Source organism: Prosopis cineraria, unplaced genomic scaffold (assembly GCF_029017545.1).
Source record: "Prosopis cineraria cultivar Desert tree isolate PC_DT_omini unplaced genomic scaffold, ASM2901754v1 PC4, whole genome shotgun sequence".
In the NCBI taxonomy this organism is placed as follows: domain Eukaryota; kingdom Viridiplantae; phylum Streptophyta; class Magnoliopsida; order Fabales; family Fabaceae; genus Prosopis; species Prosopis cineraria.
This window is the reverse complement of record NW_026555335.1, coordinates 38852059-38865503: the sequence shown is the minus strand read 5'-3', so window position 1 is coordinate 38865503 and position 13445 is coordinate 38852059. Positions and strand designations below refer to the sequence as shown.

At 32.3% G+C, this 13445-nt stretch overlaps 2 protein-coding genes across 3 annotated transcripts; both read left to right on the top strand.

Moving 5' to 3' along the window:
• The first annotated feature begins 4983 nt into the window (after nt 1–4983).
• Nucleotides 4984–8669, top strand: LOC129309300 (thioredoxin-like fold domain-containing protein MRL7, chloroplastic). Of its 2 annotated transcripts, none has more exons than XM_054950817.1 (5): nt 4984–5164; nt 6601–7555; nt 8019–8103; nt 8202–8313; nt 8414–8669. In XM_054950817.1, the coding sequence occupies exons 2-5, from the start codon at nt 6717–6719 to the stop codon at nt 8512–8514; spliced, it is 1137 nt and encodes a 378-aa protein (XP_054806792.1). In that variant the 5' UTR covers nt 4984–5164; nt 6601–6716; the 3' UTR covers nt 8515–8669. The 2 variants fall into 2 exon arrangements, with proteins under 2 accessions (XP_054806792.1, XP_054806791.1); XM_054950816.1 differs by having other exon boundaries at nt 4987–5164; nt 6946–7555.
• A 2660-nt stretch (nt 8670–11329) lies between these two features.
• On the top strand, nt 11330–12408 carry LOC129309993 (HVA22-like protein e). Its single transcript, XM_054951800.1, has 5 exons — nt 11330–11495; nt 11595–11621; nt 11705–11827; nt 11910–12150; nt 12247–12408. Exons 1-5 carry the CDS (start codon nt 11449–11451, stop codon nt 12268–12270), a joined length of 462 nt encoding a protein of 153 aa, XP_054807775.1. The 5' UTR covers nt 11330–11448; the 3' UTR covers nt 12271–12408.
• The last annotated feature ends 1037 nt before the right edge of the window (nt 12409–13445 follow it).

Genomic DNA, 13445 nt, shown 5'->3' with positions numbered 1-13445 from the left:
GTACTTATCTTTTTGAACTTCACCCCACTCTTCACTTCTTTAGTCCCCTACACCCAATTCGATCACCACATTAGGAAATATCAAAGACTTCCTTTTATCGTTATCCTCATATTCAACAATAATAGACATTGTGAAGCTCCGTCAGCCACTATTAACCATCCAGGTTCCCTTTATTAATTTCATATCACCTTGCTATTATTGTCTTTTGTTTTCCTCTTTTTTCCTGTTAAAATCCTATAATTATTATCATTTACTAGACTTATTATCTTAAAAAGAAATTAATTTTTTAAGGGTCACGATCTTCCATCATTCTCTGCCTTCCAAATCTAAAAGGAAAGCATGTTTGAAAAAAATTGTGTCCAATCATTAAAATATTTAAGTTGTTGATGAATATTTCTCATTTAGATGACAAGGTTTTCTTAATTTTAGGCATGTCTTCTCCAAGAAAAAGCTTAATACGCTTTCTATATAGCTTGTGACACTTTGATAGATTCTCTACACAAGGCTGCAAGCACCCATTTTTCCTCATAAGGGTGAAGTCTGCTAGGAGATTTTTATTTGCTAGGCAGCAATACCTTATTATCGAACACTCATTACTGTTATAGATTGAAGATGGATGACACCTTTTAAATTTCTTGATTTTCATTGAAAATGAAACTTTGTTGTTGAAGATTAAAACTTTACTCTCTATTTCTTTCCTCTTTGTGTAAATTTTATTGTCAAGTAAGAATTTAATATGGTTAGTCTTTTTTTTTTTTTGGTTAAAGCTACTAAATGATTGATTTGAGATAGTTTATTTTATTGCTTGACAGTAATTTAGTTTGGTTATTGGGAATGAAAGTCTATAACTATTGAATTGTTTATTGTTAAAACAGTAATGATATATTGTTGATATTATAATTTTAATTATAAATTAGAAAATGGTGCAAAATTTAGTTGAAATCTAGAAATATTGAACTTTTTGTTGTTAGAATAGTAATGATATATTATTGATATTATAATTGTAATTATGAATTTAAAATTAAGAATAAAAATTATTTTAAATGGTTGCAGGTTGATATGATAGATGACAAGTAATAGATAATAGATTTTTCCACATCAATCTTCCTCCATCCGTCATTGACTAGCTGTCCTCCAGGGAGGCCATGAAGCAGGAGAATAGAATCAGAATTTCAAAACTAAAAAGTTTATCATTGTTCTAGATATGTCAAGGCTTCTCACACTTGCAAGACTTGCAAGAATCAAAATTCAAGCTGAAAAAGTAGGGAAACATGCAACGATATGATGCAAACAGATGTAAAATTTGATAAGAGTACTTATTGCTGCAATAACAAGTATTAGTATGAAATTAGGTGAAATTAATGTTGTGCATGTATTAGTTGCTACAATATAATGGCAATATTTGTTAATTCAGGAATGATTTGTTGTTAAAATGGGAAAGGCAATTGTTTTTTCTCGAAAGGTAATTTGTTCTTTGGATTTCAACACTTGGTTTTATTAATGAAAATGACTATTTTTTGAACTTATTAATTAATAAATTGATTGTTGCTAAAAGGGAATGATGACTTGTTATTTTCTAAGTGATGACTTGTTCACTAAACCAAGACAGTTGTTGCTCTCTTTCAAATGATTAATGTTTTAGACTTTTTCATTAAGAAGTTAATTGTTATTAAAACGGAAGGATGACTTGTGATTTCCCAAATAATGACGTGTTCATTAGACTAAGACATTGTTTACTCTCCATCAAATGGTCACTTGTTTACCAGATAGTGACAGCTATTGCTCTCCTATAAACATTTTAATTTTTTGCACTAGTTAATTAGGGAATTTATTCTTATTAAAATTGAACAAAGTCTTGCTTTTCTCAAATGGTCACTTGTTCACTAGACAATGACAATTGTTGCTCCCCATGAGCATTTTAATTTTGTGCACTAGTTAATTAAAAAATTTATTCTTGTTAACTTCAAATAGAGTCTTGTTGTTTTACAAATGATCATTTGTTCATCACACTAAAACTCTTATTTATTTCCATAATTTTATGCACTTATTAATTAAGAAATCATTTGTTGTTAAAATAGAATGGAGTTTTGTTTTTTTGCAAATGATCACTTGTTCATCAGACAAAAATAGTTGTTGCTCTCCACGAACATTTTAATTTTTTACACTTATTAATTAGCGACTTTATTCATGTTGAAATCAAACAAAGTCTTGTTTTTTTTTTTCAAATAGTCACTTGTTCTTTGTTGTTTTCCATGAACATTTTAATTTTCTGCACTAATTAATTAGGAAATTTATTCTCATTAAAATCAAATGGAGTCTTGTTTTTTTTTTCACAAATGGTTACTTGTTCACAATATCAGAACACTTGTTGATCTCCATAATTTTCTGCACTTATTAATTAGGGTATTATCTGTTGTTAAAATAGAATGAAGTTTTATCTTTTGTGAATAATCACTTGTTTACCAGACAATAATAGTTGTTACACTCTATGAACATTTTAATTTTATGCATGTGTTAATTAAGGAATTTATTCTTATTAAATTTAAATAGAGCCTTGTTTTTTCTCAAGTGGTGGTTCACCATACAATGACAATTGTTGCTTGTCATGAACATTTTAATTTTTTACACTAGTTAATTAGGTGATTTATTCTTATTAAAATCAAATGGAGTCTTGCTTTTTTGCAAATGGTCACTTGTTCATTATATCAAAACACTTCTTGATCTCCATAATTCTCCCCACTTATTAATTAGGGAATTATTTGTTGTTAAAATAGAATGGAGTTTTGTTTTTCACGAATGATCACTTTTTCACCATACAAAAATAGTTGTTGCTTTTCATGAACATTTTAATTTTTCAGACTTATTAATTAGAGACTTTATTCTTGTTAAAATCAAATGGAGTCTTGTTTTTCTCAAATGATCGCTTGTTTTTGTTATTCCCCATGAACATTTTAATGTTTTGCATTAATTAATTAGGAAATTTGTTTTTACTAAAATCGAATGGAGTCTTTTTTTTTACACAAATGGTCACTTATTCACCAGATTAAAACCCTTACTGCTCTCCATGAACATTTTCATTTTTTGAACTTGTTAATTAGATAATTTAGTCTTGTTAAAATCAAACGGAGGCTATATCCTTGTCAATTGCTTATTACTAAAATCTAGAAGGCTCAAAATACATAATCTTGTATTATATTATTTTCTAATAGAGTCTAAATAAGTAAAATAGGAAGTTCGAGCACAAGGATTGATGTGATTTAGTTAAAAAAAAAAAGAAAGAGAGGAAAAAGTCAATTTATAGCTTAATGCAACACTTGTAGCAAGGATTTTTTTTTATAGTTAATAAAAGATCAATGTTAAAGATTAAAGGTAGAGAGAGTAAGTAGGACGTCTCCTAGTTATTACAATTTGTGACACTAAGATAAGAAAATATTTCAACAATGACATTAAAAAACAAAACGTAGAGCTAAAAGCCATACAAATCATTTGGATTCACTTGAAATATATGAATAAAATCTAGAAGATGGGACTAAGAAAAGGGGGGAACAGAAGAAAAGCAAAGCAAGGCGAATTGATTCATACTCTCTCTAATAACCCAACAACAAGTGTGGGATTGAAGAAGTGAAGAATGGGGTGAGGTTGAAGATGATAGGTGTGGATATTGATAGTGAAAATGTGTATCCAAAGAGGGCTAATACTTTTTTTTTTAATTTTAAACATCAAGGTATGTATTTTTACCATTAGAATTAATTTCACTTAAGACCTATAGTGTTAAATCAAAATTTATTAGTCATCAATGATAAATATGTTATTTTAGGGTTCCTTGATTGTGATTTTCTCATTAATTTTTTAGTTGCAAGTGTGAAAGCGGAAAGATGTCATTTTAAGACGCTAAGAATAGCAAAAAAAGTGTTATATATATATATATATATATATCTATATCTATATCTATATCTATATCTATATCTATATGTATAGTTTTGAATTCTTAATTGCTGTGTGTGTGTGTGTTGAGCAAAGTTCACGGAAAACCGTATGGTAAGGAAAAAAGAAAAAATTATGTCATGTTAATAATTATAAACTTCTCAAAAAGAAAAAGGAGAATTGCAATTAAGGATTGCTGTAAAGACTTAATTTTATGTGAGCTTAATTTTTTTTTAAATTTCAGTATAATTCAGGAAAAAAAAGTTAAAAGAATTTTGATAGTAAAAAGATTAAAATATCTTTCATTTATTTTATAGGATTATTAGTCGTTAATTTTTTTTTACTACACTTATTAACTTATGCTTCATTCAAACTTACGAATTGTTGTTAATTTTTAATATTTTAAAAAAAAATTGTGAATCTTATAACAAAACTTTTGAATGATAATTGATATTTGTAACACTTGAAGAATATCAAGATTTTAAGTGTAAACTTACAAATTGCTATTAAATTTTTGTAATTTTAAGAAAAAATTATAAATCTTAAAATAAAATTTATGAATGATAATTGACATTTGAATTAAGGATAATTTAATAATTTATATTAATTTTTAATGATAGAAAAGTTTTTAAGAGTTTCAAAGAAATTATGACATTTTCAAAAATCAAAATGTCATTTATATAATTTAAAAAAATTTTATTATCATCTTTTCATTAACAAATCACATTAGGAGAACATTCCATTTTCATCACTAGCAAAGTGGTAAACAATAGAAAGAATGACAGTTAGGTTTCAAGACATTAAATTAATACTAATTAAATTCTTGACAAAATTTTTTACAAAATAAATTATAAATATTAATTTAATTAGTTACAAATAAAATTTTTTATTACAATTTAAAAGTTACATATAATATTTAAATACTTTTTTATAATTAAAACTTGTATTGATTTTTTTAACTTATATTTAAAAAAAATTGTTAGGAATTTAAATAGTATCAATTTATTATTTTAAAACCCACCTACTGTTCTCTCTAGATAATAAAATTATTTTCCCAACCCTATCTACCGTTTTCTTCGTGCGCTTCCTCTCTTCATCGAGCTTTAGTTCGAGATGAATCACCGTGCCTCTTCGTCTATTATCTTCCTTCATTCTTCACCATGCCTCGATTAACCGGGTGCTCGAGAACTCGTCACTGTACTTCGTGAACCAGCTGCTCGCGACTCTGCTTAATGAACAGGTGCGTTCTTTTTGTTTCCTTACGGTTCTTTGTTCTGCTCTTGTTTGATTCTGTTCGTTTGATTTTGTTCACTGCTTCGCTTCAGTTTCTTCATTTTCCTGCTTTTTGACTCTGTTTCTTCGCTAGATTTTTTTTGCTTCTTGCTCTTTCTTTCTTTGTTTTTTTTTTTTGCTCTGTTTGATTCTGGTTGTTGTTTGATTCTGTTGCATTAAAAGCTTCCAGAACATTCATAAAAACAAACAAACTAAAGAAGAGGAAACAAACCCATGGAACCACAATTGCAAAGAAGAAATATGCATCGGACCTGCTGATTATAGTATCTCCTATATAATATTTGGCTGCGTTTTATGTAGTTGCAGCCACATAAAGAAGAAAGTTTTGGCAAGATTTCGACATGATCTTTACTGTTTTTACAAGTTTTTGGCATCAAACTCACCTCAATATGTCATTGGGACACTGGTGTATTGTATTTTTAATTTATCCATTATGATTATCATTATTTTGCTGTGAGTTCTATATATGTCACTGACTATAACGAGAAATTCTATTGTTTTGTCATCCAGTATGCGTATGCATATGCCCATTAAGTTGTATTGGGATATAAACACTTATTATCTGACTTTTTGGTGTTCTTGGGTTGAAACAAAGAAGTAAACTTCAACTTGTAGAGGTTGAAATATTTTATGGGAAGCTAACATACACTGGGATGACTCATTAGTTATTACAGTGTCTTCTGTATCAGATACAGAAGCATCCTCATAGGGACTCTGTGAGTCCCTTTCTTTTGCAGAGCAAAGACTAATAAGCAGTATTGAAAGTGCAGAAAGAGATGAGATGACCAAAAGGTTGTTAATAGGAAGCTTTTATTGAAAGCATTGGAAAAATCAACTGGTAGGCGATAATATTTTCAAGGAGTGGGGATGGGAAATTGACAAATGGATTCCCTACTATTATGGGGGAATGTTTTGCCTTTATATGCAAAAAAGGGAAGTGAGGATGGTAACGTGAGTGCATTGGTTGAGCAAGGACTTCAATGGGACTATGTTCACTTTGCCATTGGGGGGCAGGATGGAGAGTGAGATCTCTCACTCATAGCTTGTACTTTCCAACTTAACAAGGGAAAGTAGCTGATTTAATTGAATCCAAGTGTCTTGCATTTGATAACAATATATTTCTTACAGAATTTAGCTAGACAATGATCCATATGCTCAGGCAGGGATTGGAATTTAGTACCCTAGTCCCTACAGTAGGGAGGGTATTCATCATGAGTTGTGAACTTGCTTTGTTCATGTTGATTTATGATTTTGAATTCAGTTTATGTGGTCAAATTTCAGTTTTATTGTTTTTTACATTCTCTATGTATTTTGTGCTGAACATCGATCATGGTACTCTTTATTTATTTATTTTTTTAAAACTATATTTATCAATAAAACCAGGTGAAGAGAAGCAGATCGGAGCGTACCCACTGTCCATTCATTGGTTGAAGTAATTGTCCCATTCCCCTTATAACTTTTTTTTGGGAAGGCTGGCATCTTCTTGGTGAAGTTGAAAAATGCTATTTCTCCAAGCTTCAGCCCTGCCTAGATGCTTCTCACCTTTTTGTGCTACAGAAAGAGATCCTTTTTTTTATCCTTCATCATTTAATACTCAGAATTTATATTTTCACTCTACTGACGGTACTTCTCATTTGAGATTTTTCTTGCATTCTCCCGTACATTGTCGTCGTACCATACAATCTGTACCTCTCTCTGCTGCTTTAAAAAATTCTGTTCCGGAACCAGAGCCTGAAGCTAGCTCCAGTTCCTCTTTCAGAGAGGGACGTAAGACCAGAAGCCGCAACCCAAAAGATGAGGTAACTGATGCCAATGATAAAAATTCTGCCAAGGTCTCCCTCACAATTCCAAGGAAGCCCAGGCATGGGCGTAGAAGCGAAGCTATGGCAGTTGAAGATTTCATACGTGATTCGCTTGATAGGACATTTGATTCAATTCAGCAACAAAGTTCAGATGTTTTGGAGAATAAGGAAAACATAATGAAGGAAAGAGTTTGTGAGAAGTCTAAATCTGAAAGCAGTGATGATGATGATGAGAAAGAGGAGGGGGATGAGGTGGAGCATGAGGAAGGTGCCAGCGATACTAGAGAGAAGAAGATGGTGATTGAGGAAGAAAGTAAGAATTGGCCTCTGGATGCTGATGTTGGTTGGGGAATAAGAGCTTCTGATTATTTTGAACAGCATCCAATTAAGAATGTTATTGGGGATGATGGTGTTGAAATTGACTGGGAAGGGGAGATTGATGATAACTGGGTGCAGGAGATCAACTGTTTGGAATGGGAGAGTTTTGCTTTCCATCCCAGTCCCCTAGTTGTACTTGTCTTTGAAAGATATAACAGGTTATATCCTCTATCCCTCCTGGTTTATTCTTCTGTGATTTTTTTCTTTTCTTTCTTTGTTTTTTTTTTTTTTTGGGTGTGGGATTGGTTGAGGGTGAAACACCAGAGGAAGGATAAGCTTGAGATGCATATCTAAACTTCTCTAAACACTTTTAAAAGAAAGGCTATGGCAAAGAAATGTCAGTTGGTTAGCATTGACTATAATTTTGTATAATAAGGATAAGTTTGAGAACCTGAAATAATATTTTGGGTCCCAATTTAGATAAATTGGCTTTCTGCTATAATATGCCAAAAAAGATTTTTGCCAAGATGTTCTTGCTCTTGCCTGGAAAAGGTTACTCTTTGTGAAAGCTTTTCTTCCTGGTTTCTCTAATGATGTTAATATGATCAGGAGAATAGTTATTCATGCAGGAGCACATGATAGCTAATGGTTACTTGATCTTTATTTTTTATTATTCTAAAGGGCGATGGATAACTGGAAAATTTTGAAAGAGCTGGAGAAAGCGATTAAGGTATACTGGGGTGCCAAGGATCGGTTGCCTCCACGGGTATGATCAAATGCCATTCATCTAGCACCAATTTATTGTTTGATTGTCAACTATTTTTGTCATCTGTGATCATAATGCATTGAACTGCGTGGTGTTAGGCGGTTAAGGTAGACATTAATATAGAGAGAGACTTGGCATATGCCCTTAAAGCCAGAGAATGCCCGCAAATATTATTTTTACGAGGGAACAAGATCGTGTATAGGGAGAAAGGTGAGAATAATTGGGATCTTGCTCTTCACTGTTGTTTAGTTGGTCTCTTTGTTTGGGGCTTTTTTTCACCCAAGATGCACTGTTATTATTATCTTTGCAGAACACAGGACGGCGGATGAGTTGGTTCAGATGATTGCATTTTTCTATTACAATGCAAAGAAGCCTTCGTGGATAGACGATACGGCATTATTTCTTCGATAATGATTACCTTTCATGTTTGTCGCGGAAAATTACCTCCATAGATCCACTCATTCTTCTTGGCCAGATGTTTGTCATATTCTTTCTTTCTTTCTTTCTTTCTTTCTTGGCCAAGTTTTTCATGTTCAACTTCACAAATAAAGCCGTTTTAAATTTAATCCCGCGAGTACCATTTTCTGATTGCTATCCTGTGCATGTATGATATATGGAATTATGGTAATAACATAATATTTATAGAATAAAATAATATGTAGAATTAATTAATTAAATAATTAAGCCAATCAAATTCATGACTTGATAAAATAGTGGTGATGTTGATTTGGAAGAAAAGATGGTGGAGTGATTTATGTATAGCAAATGTATAAGGAGGGGCAAAGAAATAAAAGGCCATCCATAGGAAGCAGGAGCATCTGTATGTAGTCGAAGAAAATCGGAAGACTTGGATTCGATGGGGGCCACACTCTATATACGATATCCTTTTTAAAAAAGTCAAGATTTGACATTTTTTAAAGTATTTTTTAGTAAAATATTTAATAATTGTTTGGTTGAAAAAAATTATTGTTAGTATATTATGTGAGATATTTATTAGAAAAAATGACAAAGAGATTTTAAAAGAATTAATTAATTTAAGTTAGGTTTTAAGTATTAAATTTTAAAAATTTATAATTTAATTTTTTAATTTTGTAATTGTTTTGTGATAAATTTGTAATTTTTTTTAAATTTTAACATAGTTAAAGAATAAAAAAATTTTATAAAAAAAATTAAAATACAAATTTTAAATTCATCATAATAAAATTATAAAATTAAAAGATTGAGTGAATTCTTAAAATTTGATATTTAAAATTTAACATGAATTAATTGATTTTTTTAAAATTTTTTTTGTTATTCGTCCTTTATTAAGCGAGTGAATTGGAGTTGTTTTTCCTCCACAAAATTTGACCAGTAATAGTACAGATAAAAAAAAACAAAGAAAGAAAGGGCTGTATGCGTGAATTTTGTGGTTGATAGAGAACGCCATGTAACCTGCATGATGGGATGCTGAAGGTGAAGTGATAGGGGCTCAGTTACAAGATATGGCAATGTTGATCTGTTGGCACGTGAGAAACTTTTTTAATCAAACTGTAAGAAAAGAAGAAGAAACCTTAAAGGATGTGAAGGCCAGTACCAGTAAATAACAAGGACTGTGGAGGCCAATAATTGCAGGGGGGTGAATTATGAACTTTGATTATATTCCCTTCCCTATCGCAACACATCATTACTCTCAACATTATTCATTTAGCCGTGTCTCGTGTCTCATCAAAACGTTGTTTTAGTCCAACAACAATCAACACCCCATCTTTTTAGTCACATCCTCAACATTAACCTTAATCACTCACGTACATGTCCAAGCTTCCCTCGCGTCTCTTCATTATCCTCTTCCACCCATCCCTTCCTATCTTTCTTCCCCACGCCTCTTGTCTACCACTTTTTTTTTTTTCCCAAAGCCCTCCACTTTTCTTACAAAAGTTCACACAGAAGAAATCCTTAATCTGATTCCAACTCGCAATCTTTCTTATTTGAAGAGGCCTTGTGTGCTATTAGGCCAATAAACCTTTCATGCCGCTATATTTTGTTATACCTCTCTTTCTTATCTTTTCTTACACCATCCCCCAATCACGCGCACACTCTAATACGCGTATGTGTTTCCATGTTTTTCTCTCCATCTATCTGTTTCAATGTTTACTGTTTCTTAAAACACAATTGATAGGTGCCCGGTAGCACTAGTTTTTTTTTTTTTTTAATGCATACTGGTGTCTTTAATTTTTTTTTATTTACATATTTTTTTTCTTATATAAATTCTTTTATTGGAAACATTCCAGTTTGAGGTACTGTCAAGCAGTAAATATAGGTACATCTCTCAATGAAAATTCAAACTTTAATCCATCATGTTATAAGGGATTAATTTTTTTTTGGGGGTTAAATTCAGCTCTTTGTTAGTTTTTTTTTTTCAATTGCTCAGGGTATCCACCACCTGTAATGGTGACTAATCCCTTCACTGTGGGGTCTTCTAGAAGGGGACAAATGGCTGGCCATAGAGTGCTCTCCATTCGTATGAGTGAGAAATCGAACCCCCCACCACATGCTTAAGGGACAAAGCGAGATAATCACTACGCCATACTCATATGGTTAACTCTTCGTTATTTATTTGCATGCAGTTAAGAGCATGTAGGATTGTTGAATGGCCAAGGGCCTAGAAGGCGAGCCCAATTAATCAATTTATGGATCTTAAAAAGTAAAAGCTACAGAACTACACTGCGAAACAATCTATACAGCATCAAAATTCTCACCTGTTGGGTTTCTTGTCGGCCCTCATCTTTTTACTAAGAGATCAAACCAGGATGGGCTAACAACTCAGCCCAAACCGTTCTACATTGTTGAGCATCAAAAGAGACAGGGTTGTAAACTAAAAGGGATGGTCGAGTATTACCCAAAAAAAATAAAAGGGATGGTTGATTAGAATATAATTCCAAAAGTCCCAATCCTTTCCTGGGCAACTAAATTGGGCCAGTTTATCTGCTAACCAAGATGGGCCTACAAGAAAGAGAATTACTTGGAGGGAGCGTGGGACCTTGGGCGGTTTGGTCAAGTCACTAATCAAAGCGCGGAGTAAGTGTGAAGTCGTCATCTTTGGATAATCCGCAACATTAAAAACCATCGACGACTCTTATTTGACCACGCGTCACCGACCCTTATGGTGACATGAAACGTGTACACGTGGACAAAGAAGAGCCTTCACTACACAAACAGACAAGAGAAGTAATGCGGAAAGTGACAACATCGCAGACCGAAGGCAGAATCCGATCCTTCCTCTCTTGTCTTCTCCGTCATACGAGTGATCCTATCAATTTTAACCCCTCTTTGTTAGCGCAATCCAATCAGGTTTCTTCCTGTAAGAACATGGGCAAACTGTGGACCTTGACCACCCATCTTCATTCTCTCGCCGGGTATGCTCATCCAGTCTTGTTTGTTCTATTCTTGTGTATCATTCAAACTCTCGATTGGCAAGTGATGAATAACGTACATGCTGTTATTGTTTTTCGCAGGCCGGTGCTGACGTTGTTGTACCCCTTGTGAGTAGACCTACCTTATTTGTGTTGCTGTGTTTGTGGATTTAATTAGGTGGCGAAGCGTGTAATTGAATATATGACAATAGGTATGCGTCAGTGGTGGCTATAGAGTCTCCGTCGAAGGTGGACGACGAGCAGTGGCTATCTTACTGGATCCTGTACTCCTTCCTGACGCTCACAGAAATGGTTCTGCAATCAATTCTAGAGTGGTGAGTCTCTCTGTGTCTGGATGAAATCTCTGCAACGAATATTATTAAAGCGGGCTGTGTTTGATGGGTGAACAACGTGAAGGATTCCGATATGGTACGATGTGAAGTTGGTGGTGGTGGCGTGGCTGGTGTTGCCACAGTTCAACGGGGCAGCCTTCTTGTACGAGAGATTCGTGAGAGAACAAATCAGGAGATACGTGACAGGAAGAGAGGCTCAGCAGCAGCAGAAGGCTTCTTCGTCCATCCTTAAAGAGAAGAAACAAAAGTCTCCTACCAACGCAAAGGGCAAGAAAAAGTTCGTGGATTTCATCCTCCCCAAGAAAGTCAGTTCTTCCATTCATTGTCCATTTTCAGTTAATGGTAATTGTTTGTATAATATTTATTTGCTAATAAATGTCATGTTGGAGCGTGCTATGCAGGGTGATCACGACGGAAATGCTTAGTTACGGTCTTGCTTTTCTGTTTGGACTTTGGATTCCTTCGCCACTTTTCTGTTTGTACTTTGTATCTTTCACACCTCATGTGTATTTTATCATATTCATGTATTTATAAAATGAAATTTCCAATGTGTTACAACTAAATCAGCAAGACCTGCAAGATAAAAGCCCGGCCCGCTTTTCGTTTGGGCCTGATGGCAGCTGCTTAACGCTACATTATCCTATGAGAATGGGATGATCCGAAGATTTTATATACTTATTTTTTTTGAATTTATATATCCATATATTATCTCATAGTTGTAGGAAGCCCATGTCACTAGTTTATTTTAGGAAAAGTGATAATTAAAAACCACAGAACATTAATGGCAGATCATGAATGAAAATTATAAATATTGAATTATTAAAATTTAATAACAGACCATTATCTTTACTTGTAATAAATTATTTTTTGTTTATTGGCTTCAAATTCACAATAAACTTTAATAAATTCCTGATTAGTATTACAAAAATTTCCAACTATATTTTGTTAATTTCCCAACAAAAGATAGTTAAAAATCTTTGTAGTATTAGTTGAGAATTTATTAAAATTCATTGTGAATCTTAAGTTAATTAACAAAAAATAATTTATTATAAATAAGTATCATGATATGTTATTAAAATTTTAATAATTTAAGGTTTGTAGCTGTGATTGATATTCTTCTAGCGTCCCTAATTGTCACTTCCCCTTTATTTTATGATTGATGTGAGGATTTATGTGTGGCTTAGGCCCTGTTTTGATCATTGGGAATCAATTTTAGGACCCAAATCATGGTTTTGCAAAAAAAATTTATCTAAACACTCTCAGTTTGCAAAACTCTGTCTAACTTTGAAAATTTTATTTTAGAAAAGCTGAAATTTCATCAGTTTGCAAAACTTCATTTAATTCCTTTTCTTTGTATTGTTTATTTGTATATTTAAAATTAATTCTTAAAAAATCATCCAAACATATTCAATTTATCAAAGTCAATTTCTAAAAATTTATCCAAACATTATCACATTTTAATAATTAATTTTTTTCATAATTAATTTTTCTCAATTAAAATCCAAATACACCCTTAATCTTACTCAAAACCAATCAAGCCATGATTTTAAAATATTAAAAAAATATTTCTCATATTTTAATACATTTTTTTGGCCAAAAA

Bases quoted from the DNA above. Each gene is read 5' to 3' on its own strand.
- LOC129309993 (XM_054951800.1), top strand. From the start codon at position 11,449: ATGGGCAAACTGTGGACCTTGACCACCCATCTTCATTCTCTCGCCGG. The intron at 11,496-11,594 runs GTATGCTCATCC...TGTTTTTCGCAG, and splicing joins CATCTTCATTCTCTCGCCGG to GCCGGTGCTGACGTTGTTGT. The intron at 11,828-11,909 runs GTGAGTCTCTCT...AACAACGTGAAG, and splicing joins CTGCAATCAATTCTAGAGTG to GATTCCGATATGGTACGATG.
- LOC129309300 (XM_054950817.1), top strand. From the start codon at position 6,717: ATGCTATTTCTCCAAGCTTCAGCCCTGCCTAGATGCTTCTCACCTTTT. The intron at 7,556-8,018 runs GTTATATCCTCT...ATTATTCTAAAG, and splicing joins GTCTTTGAAAGATATAACAG to GGCGATGGATAACTGGAAAA. The intron at 8,314-8,413 runs GTGAGAATAATT...TTATCTTTGCAG, and splicing joins GATCGTGTATAGGGAGAAAG to AACACAGGACGGCGGATGAG.